Source organism: Mya arenaria, chromosome 14 (genome assembly GCF_026914265.1).
Source record: "Mya arenaria isolate MELC-2E11 chromosome 14, ASM2691426v1".
Classification (NCBI taxonomy): Eukaryota; Metazoa; Mollusca; class Bivalvia; order Myida; family Myidae; genus Mya; species Mya arenaria.
In genome coordinates this window covers 2672338-2697985 of record NC_069135.1, presented here as the reverse complement: position 1 = coordinate 2697985, position 25648 = coordinate 2672338, and the positions used below count along the sequence as shown (strand labels likewise).

The 25648-nt window shown below is 36.4% G+C and overlaps 1 protein-coding gene across 1 annotated transcript in view; it reads right to left on the bottom strand.

Moving 5' to 3' along the window:
• Positions 1-4029: 4029 nt before the first annotated feature.
• LOC128217277 (inositol-pentakisphosphate 2-kinase-like) overlaps positions 4030-25648 on the bottom strand; it is a 34321-nt gene continuing 12702 nt past the window's right edge. The window contains exons 7-14 of the mRNA XM_052924309.1: positions 22994-23052; positions 16815-16887; positions 13687-13799; positions 13020-13171; positions 12459-12603; positions 11732-11843; positions 10035-10108; positions 4030-9332 (exon numbers count right to left, since the gene is read on the bottom strand). Of these exons, the coding sequence (XP_052780269.1) occupies positions 9164-9332; positions 10035-10108; positions 11732-11843; positions 12459-12603; positions 13020-13171; positions 13687-13799; positions 16815-16887; positions 22994-23052 (897 nt within the window). The 3' untranslated portion in view covers positions 4030-9163. The remainder of the gene's footprint in view (positions 9333-10034; positions 10109-11731; positions 11844-12458; positions 12604-13019; positions 13172-13686; positions 13800-16814; positions 16888-22993; positions 23053-25648) is intronic.

The following is a 25648-nucleotide window of genomic DNA, read 5'->3' as shown; positions in this document are numbered from 1 at the left end:
AACGGATCAGTGCTGTTTCACCCGACTCATTCTACTGGACAATGTCTGACTAGCGGATCATTGCTGTTCTTCAGACTGACCTTTTTTGCTATACAGGGGAAATTCTGAATGACAGGACTCAACGACAGATATTTTAAATAGTGGATACTTAGCATAATTCAATGCCCGAATGCAGAACAAGTACGAAGTAAGCGGCTTGTTCAAAAATATCCCTAACATACATCGGGAAGCAGTCCAAACGATTTCAAAGTGAAGAATGCGTTCAATTCCAATCAATTTATACCAGTACATTGATATATTGGTACCTATTTCACAGTTGAATTCATATCTAAAAGCGGAAATTAAGCTAGTTGATTTATATTTAGATATATTAATGATAGATCCACTACTACGTAGTTTTTGTCCCGGATCAGCAAATTGCCATATCGATGTGCAATACATATTTGAGGTCAAATATCACATAGAGGACAAGAGCTGTAACTGGAACGGGACAATTGTACCCCGGATTGCCGGACCTTGTCAGGTGGACTGGCATGCATTTAACATGTGATATGTAGAAAAGGTTTGATTTAAATCTCATTCATTAACAGAAAACAGAACTTTCAATTGGCTTTACTTTGATTGATTGCAATTGAAAAGTTGAACATTCATTGCTGAGCCACAAAATATTGCAATGGAATTCATATTGTGCAACATATCAATCTCCAACTGTGACCTTGACCTTTAATACGGAAACATGAGTTCAGCGCGCGACACTACTTTCCATAGATCTCTACAAAAATGTTTGAATTCCATGAAACAGCCCTAAAAATAATTAGTGAAACATAAATTCGTCTTTAAAAGTTGTACCATAAAACTTTAACATCGACAGTTAACCTTGGTCTTTGAGATGATGAGGGCATAACTTTTAGGCGCGGCACACATTCGCACGGTGCATTACAATTACGCAAAGTAAGGTAGAAATGCGATAGGAATTAAATCAGGTGAAAAAAGAAAGTGTAACAGCAGACAAAACATCACACCAGCGTACGGAGAGACAAGCAGGGTACTTCTCTGCCATAACGAGCGCATAAAGCTGAATTCGGATATATGAAGTCCCCCTTTCCCGTAATGCGAACCCCCGTATCCAGCCCTAAATATGCACTAGTGCCATCCCCTTTCATCTAATACCAACATCTGTGACCGCCCCTGTTAGTAGGCACAAGACTGTCCCTCTTTAAGCCCAGTATAAACCGCTGTATAATAAATTAGCGCCCCTCCGGCCTTTTCCCGTAACATCAAATAACCGCCCCTGTTAACATGCACTAAAGTACCTCTTTCCCTTAACGCGAACCTTTGCATCCACCCTTGTATGATGCACTAGCGTCCCTCCCCTTTACCCTAACGCGAAACCCTGTATTCACCCCTGTATATGCACTAAGGTCCCTTCCCTTTCCACTAACATTAACCCCCTGGTTACACCCGAGTTAACATGCACTTGAATTCCTATTTCCCCTAATGCTTACTCTGTATCCATTCCTGTATGTACTCTTGCCGCCTCTCATCTTATCCCTGTCAACATCCCCTGTATTCACCCCTGTTAACATGCACTTTTCTCTAACGGAAACCTCTGTATACACCCTTGTTAACATGCACTTGAGTTCCTCGTTCCCCTTACGCGAACCCTGCATCCATTCGTGTATGTGCACTGTCCGCCTCTCATCTTTCCCTACGTGATGTGAACCCTTGTGACCATCCCTTTAAATGCATCAGCGTCCTCCCTCCCCCTAACGCCAACCCCTGTATGCACACCTCCCAACACAACCATTGTATGGACCCGTGAATATGAATTTACGCTCTGGATAAACCTCTGCCCGCCAAAAAAAGCATGTATAGGCGAAACCATGTGCGAATAAAACATCAAAATACACGATTTTTAACTTGAATAAGCATTTTTATTGGAGAAAGTACCCCTACCCCAAACCGTGATCCGTTTAGCACATATGAAGTTATCAGTGCCGGGGGAGGGGCGCGCAATTCGTTCATAAAACAATTGTTTTCTCTTATATGCATGTATCGTTAAAACACTGTACTACGAGTAGCGCCGTTTAAAATGAAAACCAAACCAAACAATGACATGTCCATGCCGAATAGTAATAAGCAAACAAACCTGTTAGATGTAGATTGAACTATTCAAATCCAAACATCAGTTTAAAATCCATTTCACCGGAAGAAGCATTACTTTTAGCCCCAGATATCATCCCCCGCGGCCCGACAAATTATTTCCGGCGCCGCGACGGAAGCTCCCTGGGACCGGCCATCCCTTCCGCCGCTCCCCGCAAAGCTCTCCACAATGGAAGAGGCTGCGCGGCCGCTAAAGGAGACAACGGAAGTTCTGACCGGCAGTACTCGAACTCAGACGTTTGGAGCCCTGGATGTTGGGCGTAATTCACTGCCCGAATGCAGGAAGAGTCCGCGAACCCTTCAAGGGCCTAGCTCAACGAAGTGAACTAGGCCCCTATACACAATCGCATGGTTACCGATGTTCATGGTTTACGAAGTAAGCGGCTCGTCCAAAATCGTCCTAACATACCTTAAGGCAGTCAAAACGATTTCAAAGTAAAGTATGCTTTCGATCCCGATCAATTTATACCAATACATTGATCTATTGGTACCCGTTTCACAGTTTAACTGATATTTAAAAGCGGAGATTAAGCTATAGTTTATTTTGAACATGACGATATGCTTACTAGCCAATTTTGTCACGACTCAGCATATTGCCACATCGTTGTGCAAGACATAATTTAGATCAAATATCACATATGGGAGGACAAGAGATGTGACAGCTATTACACGAAAGTGACAAATGCCCCCGATAGGGCCTCGCCGTCAGTTGGGTTGTCATGTATTTAACATATAGAGTGAATTAAAAGTTTGATTTACATCGCATTCTTTTAAAGGAAACAGTGCTTTATTTTGGGTAGTTTTTTTTAATTTCAATGAATAGTTGAAAGCTTATGTGTTTTGTCCCGACTCAGCATATTGCCATATCGTTGTGCAAGACATGATTCAGATCAAATATCACATATGGGAGGGCATGAGATGTAACAGCTATCACACGAACGTGACAAATGCACCCGATAGGACATTCCATTCAGTTGGATTGTCATGTATTTAACATATAATACTAGTTTTATTTACATCTCATTCATTAAACGAAAACAGTGCTCCATTTTTGGGTAGTTTTTTATTGCAATGAATAGTTGAAAGCTTATGTTTAAGCAATAACATATACATATGTACATAGCGCGAAATTCTGTAACATTGACCTTCAAATGTGACCTTCACCCTTGAGATGAGGGCATGACTTTCAGGCGCGACACTGCTTTCCATAGTTATCTACAATTATGTTTGAATTCCATTAAACAGAACTAAAACATACACCATTGCGTTAAAATCTTTATTATACGTTGACATCAGAACTTGACCTTGGCTTTGAGATGAGGGCACACTCTGTATTTGCGACACACCTTCCCGTGGTGCTTTACAATTATGTAAAGTCGGATCGTATTCCGACAGAAATTATAACTTACAGCTGGTACATCGACCTGACGATAACAGACGGGTACAAACACAGTGGAATTTCTATGACTCTTTCCGGTGCATACACATTAAGGTGGTCATAAAGCAGGTGCAAATACATTGGTCGGACTGGGCCTGTAGTTGTTACCCCGTCCTACCTCTGAAATATCCCTAAAACTCTTATAAAGCAACAAGAATTTCGCTAATCTGATGTGCGCATGTCGGGAGCGCCCACCATCACCGTGACTTGACCAACTGATCTAAAAGAAATAGAGATCATCAACTGACCATCCCAAATGTGCACACATAGTTTGAAGACTGTACAACAAGTCGTTCAAAAGTTATTCATCGGAAACGAAAGTTTGACGCCATGGACAAAGTGGTCTCCGTATCCGTCCAGCTCCGTAGTCGGGACAAACACAGAAATAAGTTGCTTCCTATTTATACACAAAAACGAAAAACATATAATGTCCTTTTTTCTTTTATTTTTGATAGATTTTTACATAACAGAACAAACCAAATACAACAAAATAAAAATCCTCAAAATGAGCAATAAAATGAACAGCGTGCAAAAAAGAAGTTGTCAAAGAAAAGACTTACTGAAAAGGTGCATGTTAATACGATAAACAGTAAGTTTAATATATTAAATCTCTGTTAAATAGCAGCACATTTCAAAATGTGTCAAATAAAAGATAAGGAATACTCATAGGTGAAAAATAATGCCTTTAAAAGAGGTATGCATGCGGGCGAATGATGTAAGTAATTATATTACACTTAAGCACAAATAAGCCATTATAATAAACATACAGGGAAGTTTTAAAAAGGAGGGCAATACAAAATATAAACAAGAAATTGCAGGATAGAGGGTGCAGTGATCCAGTGGTTAAGTGGTACCAAAGAGAGTGCAGCCCCCGGGGGTACCATTCCATTACATTACCAAATGGACACCAGTACTGGTTTCTGCCCAGGATATGGACGCTATAAGCGTTCAGCTTACTTCACAATCAAGATAAAAGAAATGAATATATTAACTAAATTGCAGCACCATGTTTGTGAACATTGAAACACATTGAGAACATTTTCTTAAACAGTGTAACAAGTACAAGGTACATATTTTCATACTCAAAATTTGCTGTATAAATATAAAATGGCTTTGGACTCACCAAATTTAACCAGCCCAACTGTGTTCATACCCCAATAATGCCATCAATCATGTAAGTAATCGCTTTATTAAACATACTTTATCAATCATTCTTGACAAAGCTAAACTGACAATAATGGATAAATCGTAAAATTTTCTGAGACAGTATATCTAAAAGACAATTTAGTGTTTACAAGTTTCATTTCAATAGAAAATATAGGTTAGTGAAAAAAGGTAAACCATAAAGCTGTATACCGATTATACTGGAAAAATGACCCATGGCATAATTCCTGTAAATTGTATCAAATTCCATGTGCAAAACAGAAATGTATTGGTATCAATAGCCCATCATTTCCCTACAAAATGAAGACTTTCAATATTAAATGTAAATACAAGATTTATGTTACCCTGGTCAAAATTTGAGTAGTATATTTTCTTTGCTTGAAATTGAGAACTTGTGGTACTAGTCTAAATTTGGAAACAAACTAAATTGCACACATGCATTTCTAAGGCTGCACACTCACGGACTGATAGTTCTGACATTTTTGTTCTCCATTTTTTTGTCTAAGAATCAGCTGATTTTGGGTATCAATGTAATCAATTCATTCATACAAGTTAACTCATAATTGAACAGATCTCAATCGTTTGGGAAACTGGTGAAAATTCCTATTTTTTCTTAAAGCGTTATTAACTCTTAACCCCATTAAACATCAATTTTCAAATGTAAATATGAATAACTGCGACCTGATCTTTTGTCAGCAATCTTGTTTCACTGATTTCCAGACATTTACGCAAAAATTGGCTCATTACAAGACAAAAAATAAAAAGAAGTTGTCAAAACAGTCAATCTGTGAGAGTGTGTAACTTTTAAACAAATTTAGGCATAGTACGAACTACACAGCAAACAAACCAACCAACAGCAAATCCCATTTGATTATCCAGTGTACATTCTTCAATGTTTCAATTAAAAGAAAACTTATTGTCCTTAATTAACTGACTATCAGTATAAAAAATACATCACACAGATGAAAAAATGAACAAATGTAAAAGATGTTTTCTTTATCTCAACAAATAAAGGGGGATTTTATTCAACTTTATGATGTTCTGGGATAATTGGAATATTAGAAAGTCCTAGAAAATAATACTTATTTGGCTTTCACAGGCAGGAATTGTAATCTCTCTAAAATAAAAGAGCAAATCAACTTATACAATGAAGGTTATCTGTAGTAATGTTTCTCTATGAAAAAATACAGGTATAACCGACCATACAGTAGTACTACCCATGGAGTCGTCCTACATCCACACAGTATGGGCAAAGCCAATTTATTTTCATAACATTTTTTATTTATTTTTTATTTTCATACAAAAACCTAAATCAGCTTGTAATGGGTGTTTAAAAAATGGCAGTTAGAATAGCATGGCAAGAAAAATGCACAGCTTTTCATACAAGCTGAATGATGAACATAAATATGGTTAAGTGACTTTGTTCAAACACAGATTTATTAAAGATGCACTATTACTCCCAAATGAGATTTACCATATTTAATACAATTGTTTTAAATTACCAGAAAAGATTAATAAATGTCGAAAACAATGGTTCTTATGAAGGATACTCTGTTTAATTTGAAAGAAAGGTGCCGAAAACACGGTATTTCTACCTTATGAGACACTAGTAGATCACAGTAAATCTTTTAGCATTCACCAATCATTTAATATATTGTTGCGTTTTCATCTATTAAATACACGGTTATAAACTTGTTATCAGTAATTAATAGTTTCCATAAATGCATTATTTAGTAAGAAGTTGAAGGTTTATCACTCAAAATATATGTTTGTTATACATGTGTATGTATTGATTTTGAATAAGAGTGTCACTTTAAAGTTTAAATAGTATTGATCCCATGATGTTATTGGTTTTGTGTGATACAACCATCACAAGTGTAATATAACTTCTCTTTGATGTCATTTAGCCCCAAACTTCTTCCCAAAAATATATATTTTTCATGATGACAAATATGACATGTAATAAGAACAATGTTACATTTATTGTTATACCATGCGACCTTTATAACATTGTGTAACAATTTCATGACATTTTGTATTAAATGGCAATTGATGTAAGATTCTATATTTCTGTTTCATAAACTGGCAATGGATAAGTGTTAACATTTAACAACAGAAAAGCTTAACAACAAAATACTTAAACAATTACGATCTGACATACATAAATACAAACATTTCTTGGATATGATGATGGTGAGAATACAGATGGCTATGAGGAAAGTGATAGTGGATGGAAAATACTGACATGTTTGTAGAGGTTTAACAACCGGCACCATCATCAAATATCTGGCACATAAGAGTTGTCCATAATATGTCCATAACACACACAACTGGGTTGAAATAAGTGCTATAAAAGAACATTGTTAGCAAAAATTGGGCCAATTGTTCAAAACTTTGTTAAAAGTTAACAACATGGTAAACGGAATGGTTGCTAATTTTAAAAGGTAAAATATTTTGTGATCTACTTATACATATAAATAGAACAAATACAGCAGACAGTTCTTTCAAATCTTGTTAAATAACTGCAGATCACAAGTGTATCCATGAAACTTCAAGAGGAGTAATGATTTTAAGGTTAACAACGATGACATAAACAACACTGTCAAAGTTAACAAAGTTCTGAACAATGGGTCCATTGTCAAGGAGCTCTTATTTGACTTATCTCTAATGTTCATTCCATTTTCAAAACAACAATGTCACAGTATCCTGACAAATGCCTAATTTAATTAGTAGGTAATTTGAAATGGCTGTTGAAGACTAGAACAAATAACCTCCAAGTGTAACCTCGACCTTTGAAAAGGCAACATGCCCAAATTAGAAAAATTTAAATATGGTATACAGTAAAACCACAAACCACCTGGAGCATACAAAGTCATCAGATAGTATATTTTTTGGCACAATAAAAAGAGATTTCATTCTAGATATATTTGAGCACTTACAAAATGTGTGAGTGGGTGTGTGTGTGTGTGTGTGGGGGGGGGGGGGGTACAATAATGAATACACCAATATTATAGTTATTACCAGAACTTGAGACTGAAGTTCTTCTTATACTGACAAGTAATGTATTTGTAATCACTAAACTAATCTGGGTGATGGCTTTGATAGGACTTTGAAGCCTAGTACTGACTTAAAAAGATACAAATCAGAACAGATGAATACATAGTTAATAAATGTATATAAAATGAAGTAAAACCTATATGTCAAGCAGCACTGCTGAGAATACTTTAATAGAGCACTTTTTGCCCATTGCAAATAAATTTAACAAGATCTTCAGAGAAGAAATGTACATTAACTACAAAGAACATGAATTAAGTAAACAATCCTGCACGTCAAACACTCAAACACAAATACTAAAGATAAAGGTTTGAAAAATAAACCATAATACACCATAGTAGTGCAAGCCAATGCAGGGCCCAACACTCAACTATATTTGAATGGTGTGCCAATCAGCAAATAAAATCATGTTTGAGATTGTGATTAAGCTTCTGCTTGGATGTAGTTTGATACCAGAACTTGAAACAGTTGTCAACAGGTTGTATATATTTTGGCACAATCATGTTTTGGTTTGTTCTAAAGCTTCTGCTTGGACGTATTTTGGGTTTCTATCTAATTTTCTGCTAAAACATTATATTTATTGCTGGGACACCAGCGTTTATGATAGTGCTGAACGCTGTAATGCAATTCGAGGGTTGAAAGTGAAAAGGTTTCTATCTTCTTCTTTATTTAATGTCAATTAAAACCTTTTTGCACTCACCCCTCAAATTGTTTGTCTGTTTTTATGAGTTAACCGATATTATGGGTAATAACTCAACAATGACAGAGTTATGGGCCTTGCTAAACAGAATGATGCATGTCATTGGTAACTTGTTTTGGTACAACATAACAAACCCTAATGCCTATGACAATATCGGTGCTTTGACAAGATCTCAACTTTGGGAATATACAAAGTGCAGCTTTACAAGCTACATGTATATACTTTCTGAAATTAATCAGAAGAAAGAGAGAATGTTCCAAATAAATTAGAACTAACACTACAATTCTAACACAAGATTGTATTACATACCCATCAGACATTTTACATATGACATGTAGGAAGTATTAAGTCATCAATTACGTAAGCTGATTTGGTAATCAGCAACGCATCATTATATGACATCAATGTTTTGATTGCAAATTTCTGATCATATAACAGAGGTACAAATGTATGACTAAATCTTATAGAATGAACACAAAGAATACTGGCACGTAGGTAATATAACAACCTAAGACAAGCCTAGTCCAACAAATTAACACATTTGTAAGGTGATAAAAAACATGACTACCTTATGTGCGTCAGAACTATTTGAAAAATTATATAAAATATATCTAACAGAAAGAACAAAAACCAGACAAGAGATTCTAATCGATGCCGCTCTCTCTGTAAGCCTTTACAATGTCCACATCTTGTCGATTATATGCCGGGATCTTGCAAAACGGTTTAGGGTCCAGGTCTATTATTGTGACAGAGAATCGAAACCGTTGACCCTCACTGTCTGTTAGGCAGGGACCAATCGTTGCCTCGTTCTCACTGTAACACAAAATGGCAATGGACCGTTTAAGCATTTATGAAATAATCATCATCGAAAACATAACAGCTGATATATGACCACATACTGCTCACATATTTTTCTTGATTCAGTATCTCCCTGCAAAGGTTCATGTACTTAAACATGATATTTTACTGTTTTTACCTCGAGACGAATATTATCGGTATACATTTCTCATGTTGTCATGATATGGTTGTATAACAAGAAAAATCTCCTCTTTCGCAGAAAACATGTTTATTACTCTTTTTTTTAGATGGAAGAGCACAATAAAGGAAGGGTGTTAATTTATGTACATGTTTTCAACTGCTACATACGTAAGTAAAGACATGTACACAACAACATCAAGCTTCTTTAAGATTCACAAAACAAGAACTCTGCCAGCAGGTACAAACACCCATCTGTTTTCTCAGATGATCATGGGGCATACTTGATAGTTATTTCAACTAGAGTTGAAAGCCTTGCTTTGTATATGCCTACTGTCACTGGTAACTAAATGTCACCTGAATATCTTCCTAGTTTTTATGTTCTTAGGCTGAAAGTTATCATAGGACAAAATTCTGCTGCCCTGATGAAACAAGGGCTAGGACATCAATCAGTTAAAGATAATTAATGTCATTTGAATATAAAAGATCAGCTTTATGTATGCCATGGAATCAATAGATATATGATCAAAATATGAATACTTCTCATTGATTCTCTGCAGAGCGACCATGATTGAACAATCCTGCATTGTCTTGGAGACGAGAAACCTCTTCACCTGCAAATACAAATCAAGATTCCGCTTAAGGAAACTTCATTATTATTGAAAATTACTATTATATTATTATTATAATCTAATCCCTATTATAATATAATCATTATTATTGATTATTACTTAAATGTACTCTTACAGATTTCATGTTTCAAAATGTGTTCAAGTTATAATATTGATTATTACTTATGATAACACACCAAACAGTTACAGACAGATACTTAATTGAGCACAAATTCGTAATTCAAGCCTAAAAAATGCTTGATTTTTAATGGTTGCACTCAATCTTTTTGACCCAAAGGGAATATTTTCATTCATTTTGTTTAATTCATAAAACAAGAGGGCCAAAATGGCCCTATACTGCTCAAATAATTCAAAAGACCAACTGGTTGGTGAATATCAAGGATGTTGGTAAATGGCCACTACATGAGGCTACATAGTACATACTAAATATCAAAAGCCTTGGTCATGCTTTTCATAGAAGATTTTACTTTATAAGTACCGGTATAAAGAATTCCCAAATTGCATCATATTGCAGTTTGTGAATTTTTTTTACAAGTTCCAGAGAAGATTATGAAAGATTTTACAATACAAAAGTATGAAGAACACCATGGCATACATGCCATATTTCTGAGAGGCTTCCCGGGGGATTTTGGTCTGAATTCCAGGAGATTTTGATATTACACCAGGGGATTTTTACGCGGGGAAATTTTGCGCAATATCAACATTTATAATATAAGAATAAATACAGAAATACACTCAAATTACAATAATATTTGGACTTAGTCATCATGGTCCTTCATGGAATTTCACACTCATCATATTATGGATTCTTTCCACTGTCAACCTCAAGCAAGTTTTGAAAAAGTTTTTTTTCTTTTCTTTTTTAATTCCAGGGGATAAGGATCCCTCGGCGTGGGACCAGGGGATAGGTCGGAATTCCGGGGGATTCCCCCCCACCCGGGGCATATTTGCCATGGACCCCTGGGGTGTGGCGAGCTTTGACCCAAGTGGCACTATTTGAACAAAAATGGTAAAAGGCCACTTCATGAGGCTACATACAAATTATCCTAAGTCTTGCAGTTTCAGAGAAAGATTTTCAAAAAAATTACTATAAAAGTATACTGAAAAATTGTGACCCATGTGGACAACTTCATGAGACTGACTACTTAATATCAAGGGTCTGGGCCATGCTGTTTCAGTGTAGATTTTTTTCAAAGACTTTACTTTTTAAGAATATGGAAAACCTTGGACCCCTTGGGTGTGGCCAGCTTTGATCCCAGGAACATAATTTGAACAATCTTGGTTAGGGACCATTACAAATATCATGGGTCTTGACAATGGGTTTCAAGGAGAGATGTTTTAAGTTTTGGGACCTTGGGCGATCACAATAGCTGAAAACTAGAGCTTAAAACAAAACAATTTATACTAAAAGCAGTTTGACTAGCAGTACATTATACAGTAACTAAATTAAATGTTCCAAGTCTGAACCTGTAAAACACGAGTGTAAGTTAATATCGAATATGCTAGTAAGGCACAAAACTTAGCCAAGGCTGACAAAATAAATGTTAGTAATGCCAATTGCTTGTCTATTGACATTTATTTTACAAATACATCATCAAGTGGTACCTTGTCGACCGCTGTGAGTGTGGCGTCCGATATGATGAATTCACCACAGTCATGGGTAAGGGCCTCTAACCAGTCCCCCTCATTGTAGGGGCCATCCAGGTGGTAACTAGAACTGAAATAGGGAATATAGACACTACAGCTGTGAGGGGGGAGTCAGACATGATGTAGTCACCGGTCTAGGATCAGGGCATGTAGCCAGTTCCCTCACTGTAGGGGCTATCACTGAAATAATGTACATGTATGTACAATGTCAAATAACAGTCAAGTGAGAACTAATACTATATTTGGTGGATGGGATTTTAAGATAACTTTTTGCTAACAGCACACACATAAGTGACCCACTGACTTACCGTTGGAAAGGTGCCTGTGAAAACATTTGATACAGGTCAATATATAATGGGTAGACAATGCTGATGATATGGGGGCTGCTATCATTCACACACTTGAGTGATCAAAACATATCCTCAGTCAGCAATGTGAACTGCAGTTAGGTATATGCATCGGTTAAAAGATGAGCAAAATCCTGCAAGGTGCACTGGAAAATGCTTTCTGGGCTAGCTCAAATTCTGGATCGAGGGCTTGTTGATGCTAAGCATCAGATTGAGACCTGAGTTTGTCCATTCAAGAGACAAATTTTATTGACTATAAATCATGTCTAGTCAAAGTGGTGTAATAATGATCAGATACACGTAGCCTTCTTATTTCCATGGAAGGGAAAGCTACTAACCAGATATCGGGCTGTTGTTCTAATTCTTTGTACAGAGGGTAGACACCGTCAATATCCAGAACGTCTAGTTGCTGTACCGCCAGGATACGGTTCAAAACACAACCTGCTGGCAGCCGGTCACTTGTGCAGCTGTCTTGACTCGACACTAAAAAGAATAAACAATGTACAAGTAGAGGAGAAGATCTGAGACACTTTTCTGATCTGTTGAGATATCCAATATATCATCTGCTTTGTCAATTTCAGCTTTTTTTCAGTTAGAAACATACTGTAAACAAGAGTACCATAGTGGCCCTAAATCACTCACCAATTACTAATGGGATTTGATTTTTTGATGCAATGCATTTTGATAGCTATTTGAATGAACTGAAATGTTCTGAGACCCTTAGGGTAGAACCAACTTTTACCCCAGGGGTCAAAATAAATCAAGGTAATTTCCATTATATGGGCACAATTTTAAGTATACATTGTAAGAAATTAGAGAGCACAGTAAGTAAAACATGTAACAGACAAAGAAGAAAGTGCAATTATCACCAATTAATTAATCACCTTAAGTCTACTTACAGTAATTAGACGTCTCGGGTCTGCTGTTCTGGCAATATTGCACGGGAGATGAACACATGGTGGGTTGGGAAATGTCTACACTCGCCCCACCCTCATCCTCGGGGACATAGAGCAGGGCCTCCAACACCAGGTCTAGAAAACGCGGCAACAACCTGAAATTTTTGGTGCATACATGAGAAAGGTGTGTGTGGGGTAATGCCTACACCCGCCCCATCCTAGTCTGTGGGGACCAAGAGCAGGGCCTCCAACACAAGGTCTAACCACAGCGGCAACAACTTGTATCCGTGAAGGAAAACCATCAATTCTGCATTCATTGTTGTGTTCTTTTTTTAAAATGACGTCCATGCAGTTGTAAGGTGAGACATAATGATAAGCAGGGCTTCCCCAGAATATAATACAGGCACTAGCTTTGCATGGTTTGAGTTGATTTCATTTTTTTATATTTCCACTGACAAATGGCTAATTTTGGTGCACTCTCAAGGGAAAGTTTTTGAATAAGGACAAGCCCCCCGGGACTTTGATCTTTACGCTATACGCTTTTCAAACGCTCCGGTGATACGGATTTTTAAAAAAAAAAGATGCTCCTGTACCAGAGCGCATGCCTGGGGAAAGCCCTGATAAGCAATGCTCTCTGTGCACCCCCAATGGGTGAAGATAATTGTCTCACTTATATCTAGAGTGGTGTCCGTTGGAGATGGTAGAAAGACTACAGGCAAAGAACATTTGAAGTACTTCAGACAGGTCAAATTTGTTCCATGCTCCGTGAACCTCCTCCCCATCCTGCAATCATACAACACATGTATATAGTTCAATGTACAACAGTAGGCTTTACTTAAGTGAAATTGATAGTAAAAATCTTTTTAACTTTGATAGGGTCCAACTTACTAAATTACAGTCAAACCTGGTTGAACGGTCACCTGCTTTAAATGGCCACCTGCCTTAACGGGCCACTCCAAATTCCCCCCGTACGTTTTTACTATATAATGTACGTGCATTAAGCGGCCAACTGTCTAACGCGGCCACGGCCACAAATTTTTGTCTCCATGAAGCCATATAATCACTAATTAGCGGCCACTAATCCCTTGTCACTGACACTTCCGCTTATATTTTTTGCAATACACAGCTTTAATTGCGTATAGAAGTATAGAAGTGTACGGAGAAGAACGACGGCCTCGGGTATCTCCGTCATCCAATGAAAATGATAATTGCATCACACGATTGCCATGCGTGTTTACTCATCGAGAAATCATGTTTATTACACGTCGGCGAATGTTTTGATCAGAATTGACACAATTAATGACACAATTAATACGATAATTAAATAATTAAGAAGTTAATTATTAAATACCAACAAAAACACCGGTTATTATGAATTCACAGTTTGCATTGTCATTCGACAGCTTGAAACGAGTTACGATTTTTATTCACTTCAATATTATTTTTCAAAGTGCACGGATTTATTTTCTACGAACGGATATTTACAATGCATTGTTCTTGATATTTTTTTAACTTTGATTATGGCTGAAAAAATGACTAATCGAAAGTGTTTGACTCTTAAAGAACGTGTCGAGTGTATAAAGTTATTAGAAAACGGCCGTAGTGCAAGAAGTGTTGCCAAGCAATTTAACTGTGGAAGGACTCAAATCAATTTCTTACTTAAGCGTAAGCGTGAAATTGTGGAGGAATATGATAGCAATGGAATCCAAATGCAAAAAGACAGAGGAAAATTACAGGAAATGTGTATGCACATGTAGTTGTGTAAATGTGTAGACTGATCTGTGGTGTGTTTTGTTTATCCTATGCATCAACATTTATTTAATGTACGGACTACTTTAAAAAGTGAACTAAAAATGTGTATAAACATGTAAATGTGTAGACTGATATGTGGTGTGTTTTGTTTATGCCTTGTATCAACTTTTATGTAATGTGTTTTATTTATAAAATTGAAATAAAGTTTTTTTTAACTGTACAAATGCATTTGTATTCAACATTCTTCAATAATATTGATACAGATGTTATTGATTGTGGTGTGAGGTGGTGGTTAAGATACATACTCCATCTCTGAATAAAGCTACAGTGGTGGAAATGTCAAACCTGGATTAAGTGGCCACCTGTCTTAAGCAGCCACTTTGATCATTTCCCAAGGGTGGCCACTTAATACAGGTTTGACTGTACACCAAAACGTTCCTTATGTTTGCCACAATAGGATCGCATTTAAAGTTAGAGATTTGATCTTTTTTGCAATTATTGCAAAATGTTTGTTTTTTGTTTCCCTTACTCCCTTTTCAGCATGTCTTAAATTTTGCGTTAAAGGCTTCTAAGATTTGTTTAACTCTGTAGATCATAGAAATCATGAAATCGAGAAATTTGTTTGGTTACAATAGTCATTAAGGCCTAAAAAAATAAATGGTTTGGTTAGGGTAACATCCTTTTCAAAAATAGGTAGGGTAGGTTTTTTGTTTTTGTTTTTTTTATAAGGCTTTATATAAGAATATTATTTTTATCATTGGAGAATAGTGTTAAAATTATCTTCTGTATAAGCATTTAAGGTTTTTTTTTTTTTTTCAAATTGACTATAAAAACGGTAGGGCGCCTATTCCGTAGGTAGGGTCGGGTTACCCGAACCAAATGTATTTTTTTTGTAGGCCTTATCACATACTTTACCTTGTTTCTTGTTCATTATAACTATCACATATTTTTTCTGTATTAAACATGAGGATATAGAACATTGCTTATTTTTTTATCGGTAAAGTAATATGTAACTTGTCATGTTTGTGAAATAAATGGGGAATTGATATTTTGCAATGCATGTAGCCCAGGAAATGTCATTAATTTGTGGTTTTCAGCCATGCAGATGAAATAGCTAAGTCTTTTACATTACTTTTTTACTGGAAATAGCATATGGTAAAAGGAATCAGACACTTGCCACGATATACACAGTTTTATTCAACTTCAAAAAAGGCCAAAAGTCCAAAAACTAACATATTTCCTGTCCCTGTTGAATGAATGTGAGGGTTATGATGACTTGTTACACCTGAAAGATTGACTAAACCAGATTCTTAAAATATAATGTTTTTTTATTAAGTCTTCTTGCTCTTTCACCACAAGTAAGTTCAATTCAGGTATCGCTATCAGTTGAACACATCCTTAAAGGTGATTTAGTAAAAAGGAATATCAATGGGCTCATAACAGTAATTAAAATGAGTCTTTAGGATGACAGACCAGACTTCTTCAGAAAATGGTGCAGACTGGCTGCATACTTAATATGAATATGTGTCAAAAACAAGCATAGGGCTACACTACTTGACACTCCATCATGTTTTGATTACTTCCCTTTACCATCTTCTGATATAATATTTTGATCAAAAGAAATGGTTATCTCCCTTCTATCACAGCAGTACATACATACTATCAGAGATTGTTATCATTGCTCTTAAATTAATGACCATGACAGTAGCCTTTGGCCAGTTTGGACTGTATTTACTAAAATGACCACAGACAGATACCATCTACTTCACACATTACCAGACTTTCATCTATAACATCAAAGTACAGACCTCCCCAGGCTATAGAACAAATTGACAATTTTAATTGTGTCAAAATTTTGTTTGATACAAATGTATTTAATTGTTCCACAGTTTCACTCTCTGCTGTATTCTGGTTTCATGTTAACCAGTGCTTTGAACTTCAGTAATACATGTATCAGCTGATATCTTAAATACCACAATAACATGTTAAAGATAAAATCTTGAATTTCACAAAAAACAATAATATAGAGTCAACCAAGTATCTCACTTGACATATTCGTAGATTATTCTGTGGAGTTTCAGCCAGCGCTATCAAAGCATGTCTCATTCGTTGTCTATTTCTGAAATTAAAGAAAATAAATTTTGTAAAACTAAACAACAATTTATCATATCAAAACATAAGAGGAAAATGTCCCTTCAAGAGGCCTCAGCGTTATTAGTGCATAACAGACATGACTAAAAATAAACGACCACTACAATCTTTCAAAATATGCACGCAATACTTCATACTACATTATAGTACACAAGATCTTTTCTTTTCATCTCGAACAACATCGTGTAGTGATTACTTATCAGTCTTGTTTGTGGGTAAACCAAAATTGCGAAAGGCATACATTATGTTTCACATTTGCTGATGTCAGCCTGCGTTTTTTACTTGACAATGAGTTGGTACAAAGATTTCTGATAACATAAAAGTTTGCGGTATAGGCGTGCAGGCCAATCTGATTATATTAAACCACAAGACATGACTTCCACACCAAGATTGATAGGAGGCATACATTCATTTATGTTTTTTTACTCTTTTATATTAATATATACGAGTATGTACAGTTGTTTACCTTACGAACAAACTTTAAAGAACGTTAAATAATATGTCACAGTCATTTCTGCTTCACCAATAATACAAAGACAAGACCCTCTGCACTAAATATGGTCTTAATTTTATACATATATGGTAAATATTATGTTGTTTCGGTAAATATTATGTTGTTTCGTAATAAAGAGATAGGCCTGATCCCCTGAAAGGCTCAAAACGAACAATACTTAATTGAATATAGGACAAATTTGAGAGGATGACAGAACACAAGAGCCTTGTAATGAAATGTCAAATAAATAACAAAGTACTCTGTAATATTCAACTCACTCAATAATATGCTCTTTGAACATAAATTTTTGGCTATATAAACCAACATTTTACAAGTTTGACCGATATAGCAATACTGATGAGAGCACTGAGATTGTAACAGCTGGGTGTTTCAATCTGTCCTATTATAATGTCGGTCACAGTTTAGTCATTCCAGTGTTGCAAGCTACCAGTTTCTTTGCTCTTATTAACAGGTAAACAGTGGCCATTTACCCATTTATGTACATTTTTATTGAAATTTAAGCCCTGGGCTAAGCCCCAAGAAAGTCTTACATAGAAACTGTGAGATCTGGGCAGAGATTGCATGAATTAGCTTAATGTGTTGCAACATGGCAATTGACAAGCAATTATTTAGCAAGAACAGACAATTACATCAATTTGGTACAGACTTGGTTTACAAATGAGATTCAAGTTTCAGGTAAATGACAAATGAAACTAGTTTGCAAATCACTGCATCTTCACATAAAAAATCATCATAAATCTGCAAACAAAAACCACAAAATGAGATTTTGTGCATCAAAATTTTGCAGTAAACATAGTTAGTGATACAAACACACTAGCAGTAATATGACAATCTAACAGCTTGAAAACATGAATAATCACTCCCAAAACCGACTGGTATCAATGTTGTCATTTTGTGCCGATTCAGGAATAGCTCTTGTCAAATGTTCCATTGTCCCCCCCCCCCCCCTCGAGTTATACGATATCTAGCACTGGGCCGGTAGTCATTGCTTTGTACGGTACTTGAATATCTCCAAATATGATCGTCTTTGCATATCTTATCTTTGAATGATTTAAGCTCTTTACATTTTCTATTGTCAGATAAATCAAACTGATGATATGATAACTGGCCAAAAACATGACTCAACTTACATGTACTCAGTATTACAAGACCAAGCCGTGGAATGCTCATCAATAGCTGTTGTTTAACATTTTTTCAAAACCATTGCAACATTAAATTTCTATCAACATTTATTCAACATTTTTTAATTGCTATAGATGACATGACAGTTTCATTTAGGCACACTTTAATGATCACAATCCACATACAAACATTATTTTTTCTGCAAATGAAAACGGTTTCGCCCATTACTGGGAGGTGGTTGTTTTCGTTGAAAATCGGTGGAGTGTAACCATACAATAAAGTAGGGCAATGTTGGGCAGCTGTTACCAAGATGATTTGCATACAGCTGTTTCAGGAGACTGGGCGACACAGGGATACTTCTTGATTTAGACATCCCATAAAAGGCACTCATTACATGTGACACTGGATGTGGCCCACTTGACTTTTTGTCACCAGCTTTCCAACTAGATACAGGGAATTTATGAAACAGAACATTTCTTCATTTCGCCACTATTAGAAGCTTCAAAGAGCTCATGTTGCTTGTTTATCAGTGAGCCAAACAATTAATCTTACTTTACCTTCATTGTTTACTACATACTTGTTCATGCTCACGTTTCTATCTTATTATCTTGTTTATACCCATTGATTGGATGCCATCCTAACAGAAAGACTTCAAGTTGACAAGTTAATTAGAAATAATGCATAGTCAAATGGTGAAAAAATACAGTCAGTCTGACTGACTGAACTGGAACCATTCATAAGGCACTTTCTTATAAATCAAACACTTTGAAAAACATGTGAGACAGAACGTTTTCACTTTTTTTGTAACACATCGACTAACTTGGATCGCGGCACGTTGTATTTACAAGCATGCAGGTAAGCCTCTTGCCGCATGATCACATTGTAAAACATGTGCTGGATGACATTTGCGAGGAACAAACCATGTAAGGGCAAGGACAATTACGTCTCCGTCTCCGTGCAGACATTGATTATAAATAACTGCTGAGAGAAAGATTATATAGAATAACATGGTAAATATGTGTGAATGTTAGGAATGGCAGCTTTATAAAGCTACGTGACCCTTGTCATATGTTATGCAAGGTAAATATTGTATTTATACCTGCTTGTTGTATTCAACAAAATCTCCGCACAGAACAAAGCCCCTAAGCTGATACCCCTGTTTGGCTCATATTAAACGGTAAAAGAAAATAACATCCCCTGCCGCCTACTGACAAAGCACATTCAATCCCGGGCAGAAAGCCCGTCAGGATCAAAGGTCTGCCAGGCGGCACACTTGCCTGATTAAAGGAAGTTAAAATTCCTCAACATGCCGCCAATCATGAGCCTCCAGTTTTGTGTATTGAAACCAGGGGAACAGATGGGGGTGGTTTTGTATGGAGGATTTCTTTGTTCTCAAGCCCTGGGAAAATGTTTCACCAAGCTATGGGTGTAACTCACTAAACAGTAATTGGACAAGTTCAGCTGAAATTAGCAAGTAGTTTCAGATATTCAATTTTTATGACCAATTATGTCAAAATGGAAATAAACCTAATGCAGTCAAAAAGACAGTTTTTGAAGCAAGTTTTCAGTTCGTTTTAACAAAATGTCAAAATCAAAATAATTGAATACAGTGGAGCTCAACAATAAACTATTATAATTAAGTAATGATCCATTGGGTGTAAGACAATTTAAAAGTCTTGAAACTTGATAAGCTAAGGGTGGATGTAAACACAATGGGGGATTTGTTCTTAAGCTTTTGGTTTGTGTCCAACAGGGCTATTCAATATCCCATGTACCATTGTGGTACAAGCAAACAAACTTATCAAATGTTTATTTCATTACCTGAATTACCTAATCCCAACAGGGCTTTGGCAAAGCTTGGGCTATCAGATTAACTCAAGTTGGCTGAATGCCTCCAGATTACAACCACACAAGATCAAAGCCTTTGTTACAAGACTTGGTAGTGACAAAACAAATGTTTAAAGCATCTTATCCCTTTAGGGGTTGTGTGTACATGGAATGGTCCCAACAAAGAGCTGTGAAAATGGATTGTGCATCAAAAGATACTTGCTAAAGGCAATCAAAACAACAGTAACAGCTTTTTCCCTTTGACTAATGTACTTTCTATAGATGTGAGAAAATGTCTGTGTTGACAAGAACAACTCCATATGACAGGCATGTCTAAATTGCCATCTCATTAATGAATAAATATTGATCCATTGATCTATACAACATTCATGAGACTTTAGCTAACTTGATGTAAACAAACACTTGTCAGTAATATCTGGTGGGTCCAGTATACCTGACATTACACAAACTTGATCATGTTATAGCCTGTGGCAGTTCTGTCCACTACTTGATAATTATAGATAGATAATGGCCAGGCCTGCTCTAACAGGCAAACCCCTGATTGACACGAAACAGGGCCAGAAGGGAGCTCATATCACCCTTTCAAATCTTTGTTTAAAACACTGCACATGTTGTCACATTCCAAACAAAGAATGCTGACATTTATGTTACAATGCAACAGGAGAAAATATTTTGATAATATTTGGTGAATAAATTGTTGACATAGTTTTAATGTAACAGTAAAGGTCAGGCAACAAAAGGTGTTTTAGGAAACATAGAGTCTTAACAAGGATCCCTATAGAGCTCTTCGGATAAACAAGCCCAAACCTGAATCCCTATAAATAGTACCCCTGTATGAGGCCCCATGTTCTAGCCCCTGACACTGAAGTGCATTCATCTGCCAGGGCACACTTCATTTAACCTAGCGGTACTCTAATCATTAAGCCAGCTGAAATGGACAAAAGCTGCAGGGATTATTTTCCAGATTTATGGGTTTTCATTGATATTGGGGAGGTCAGGGTTGAAACAGGACCTTCAATACACACTGTTAAACCAATACTCTTTCTTCAGACAAAATACCAGTGGACTGCTCCACTGAACTCAAATGCAAACAAAGAGTATTAAGTAGAAACTACATTGGAAAGACCCCGCTTAACAACAAATCTATTTATAGCATTAACAGCTGACAGTGAGTGAATGGGAAGCCAGTCATGAGTCTTGACTCACTTAACACTGTAACTACTTGTGTTTTATTTTCCTGCAACCTGGTTTCAATCATGGAGAGAAACAGACTATCATTAGATCATGCAGATGAGAGGATATTACAATTTAAGTCATAATGAACAAATCCTGTTTCCCAGAACCTAAGATAAAGTGAATACTGAAAGAGTGCTTGAAAATGCATTTAATTTCAGATTTGTTTAATAGTAGTAATACTATTACACTACCGGTGTCCACTTAACCCTGAAAGACACCATCTTGTGTACAATGGTCACCTATCTTGAGGACAGTCACATACTTGGAGGGCAGTGGTCACCTACCAGCAAACAACTACTGGACAATGGTCACTTACTGCAAAACAGAAACTACTGGTCAGTGGTCACATACCCAATAACATGATATATTGGACAGTGGTCACTTACCCCATAATAAGTTCCACTGGACATTGGTCACCTACCACAAAACAAGATCACCTGGACATTGGCTACTTACCCCATATCAAGAATTACTGGACATTGGTCGATTACCCCATAAGAAGATCTATTGGACAGTGGTCACTTACCCCATAATAAGATATACTGGACAGTGGTCACTTACACCATAATAACATCTACTGGACATTGGTCATTTACCACAAAACAAGATCTATTGGACAGCGATCACTTACCACATAATAAAATAAACTGGACATTGGTCACTTACCACATAACAAGATCTACTGGAAATTTGCCACTTACCCCATCACAAGATCTACTGGACATTCATCACTTACAACAAAACAAGATCTACTGTACAGTGGTCACTAACCCCATAATAAGAACTATTGGACAGTGGTCACTTACCCCATAACAGGATCTACTGGACAGTTGTCACTTACCCCCTAACAAAATCTATTGGACAGTGGTCACTTACCCCATAACAAGATCTACTGCACTGTGTTCACTTACCCATATCAAGATCTACTAGACATTTGCCACTTACCCCATCACAAGATCTATTGGACATTGGTCACTTACCACAGAACAAGATGTACTGTACAGTGGTCACTTACCCCATATTAAGAACTATTGGACAGTGGTCACTTACCCCATAACAGGATCTACTGGACAGTTGTCACTTACCCCCTAACAAAATCTATTGGACAGTGGTCACTTACCCCATAACAAGATCTACTGCACTGTATTCACTTACCCATATCAAGATCTACTAGACATTTGCCACTTACCCCATCACAAGATCTATTGGACATTGGTCACTTACCACAGAACAAGATGTACTGGACAGAGGTCACTTACCCATAACAAGATATACTTGACAGTGGTCACTTACGCAAAGAAGAGAAATTTTAGCTCACTGGGAGAAGAGATTCTAGAGGACAGTGGTCACTTACCCCGAGAAGAGATCTAGCGGACAGTATCTGCTTGTCTCTGGCCACTGGCCTTCTTTTGCCTGAAAGTACACAACAAGCAATTAAGTTTATCTACAAATTTGACCTGTGGTCATATTTGACCAAACAAATAAAGTGCACTGACAGTTTATAGGTTTTGTAAAGCATGTCCATTACGTGCCCAGCTATAGAATATTACAGAACTACCACATACTGTGCAAAACTATCTTTTGATCTGAACTTCAATAAAAGATTGGTTCTTGCGAATATTTTTTCAAAATATTTTTTATAATTTCTGATCCTTGTTAACCCTGTTATATAATATTGAAATTAATTCTATAACACACACTAACAGACAAATGCCCATCATTTAGTTTAACATCGGCCAGTAAATAAAAAAAATCTTGAGAATAAATCTGCCGAATTTGCACTGAGGTGATAATAATCTATCAAAATGTTCCTAACCACTGGTGACGGAGTTAAACCAAGTAAGACAATAACCTGTTCATAATGTTTATGACTTATTAATCAGTTACGAGCGTGTCAACTAACGTTTATCTTTTTGTGTTACGGTCATTATAGGTCAATGTTCTTAGGTCCACTTACATCTAAACCCACTAATGAGTGGTTTGTAAGTGCTGAAAACACACACTCAAAAGTCTATCAATTCATAGTTACTCAAATGCATTTCAAAATGTTAGATAATGCGTAGGTGTGCTTCATTATTGTATATCCAGGCAGTTTGTACTCGGTGAAAAGCAACGAAACAAGTAAACAAGGAAAATCCCACTTCTGTAACAGGATGAAACTCATGAAAAATATATCGTATGTTGTTGATTTGAAAAGGACACTGTTGAAACGCATTGTGGTTTATGCGAATACCAGTATATTTCTGATATTAAAGCTTATAAAACAACTACCACAACTCAAATTAATAACAGACCATTTCTTGTTTAACTTTATTTATCTTTTTTTTTTTAAATCTTTTTCTAGACAAAAAGCTGTAGGGTGTTTTATGATCAGGCCATGAAATCATTAACTGTACTGCAAAACTTTCACCCCCCACCTTATAACAATTATATACTGGATCCTTTGGCGTTAAATGAGCAGCTCTGCCCTGATTTGAAATTGACATCCCTTTATGTCTTAATCATTCCATTTTTTCTAGTTGTTCTGTGTTTGAGTGTTTCTTTTATTCTCGTCTTCACATTAACCCCCATAGCGAATCATTAACATGTAGGAGGGGCTTATCTGTTCAATAACAAGCATTCCAAGGAATTAAATTGCTATTCACTTACATCACACGCTTGTTATTTAATGTTGTCCTTGATACAGAACAGTCACAGGACCCACTACCCTCCCTAATAACTCAGGCTGTGTGTAAAGTTACTATAACATTGATGACTGAAGCACTTGGGCATAATCTCAATAACTCAGGTAGTGGTTGTGGTAATTATTACATAGCTGCTGAAGCACCCATGCATGATCTTCACAACTTGCATTCTGGGTGCCGTCACTATATAAACCGGCTACTGAAGCATGTCACCATGTGTAATCTCCACAACCCACGCATATGTGTGTAATTTTAATAACTGGAGTTGGGAGATGCATCACTATTACGTAAACAAGGATGACAAATTAATGCCTGCTCCTCAGCAAACAAAACAATTTCAGAAATGGTTTTGGGTACATATTTTGTCAATTTCAAAAGCTTTCATACAATGTTCATTTATATATGATGATATGTTTATATTTCTCACAATTTAATTCAATTACTAGCGGTCTTACCGGGTATGTCGTTTTTATTTACATGCATTTCCTATAGAAACAAAACAAAAAACAACAACATCATATTAAGTGAACTGCATTTCATTTATTTCCATGAAAGCCTTTAAATAATAAATGGCCTTCAGCTCAATTTGTTAACACTTACAAAACCAAATTAACTTTCCTTAAAAGTGGAAAATTACAAGGACAAAAAACATAAGAAAAACATCATCAGGGAAACCACCGTTTACATAAGAACAAAAAACCCTGTTGTGGTTTCTATAGGGGATTTACTGTGACCTACAAACAAGACGCATCTTATTTTATACCATGTATAAGGAAATAAAGTATCATGCAATAGATAGGGCATACTGGGACCACAGGGCACACATTTATAAGCAAACACTGCTATCTCTGTTTTCTGATTTCATCATGAAATTATCCCGGATAAAGTGGATAAATTTCCTGTCCTGATAACACAACCTACTTTATGTTTGAGAACTACAGATACACTAATATCTATAAGGCAATGTTTGGGCAATGTTTTTATTTGATTTTATCTTGCTTTTTATCCGAATTGTTGGAATATGTGTACAATTCTCCGCACTACCAGTGTCTTATAATATGATGAAACTCTAAATAAATGCAAAGAAACATGATGACACCAAACGCAAATCTGTGATTGTTAGGATCAGAAGCAACACAAGTACATTAAAAAAACCCTGGTCTAACCTGGCCACCAACACCAGTACACCAACTAACCCCTGGTCTAACCTGGCCACCAGCACCAATACACCAACTAACCCCTGGTCTAACCTGGCCACCAGCACCAATACACTCACTAACCCCTGGTCTAACCCGGCCACTAACACCAGTACACCAACTAACCCC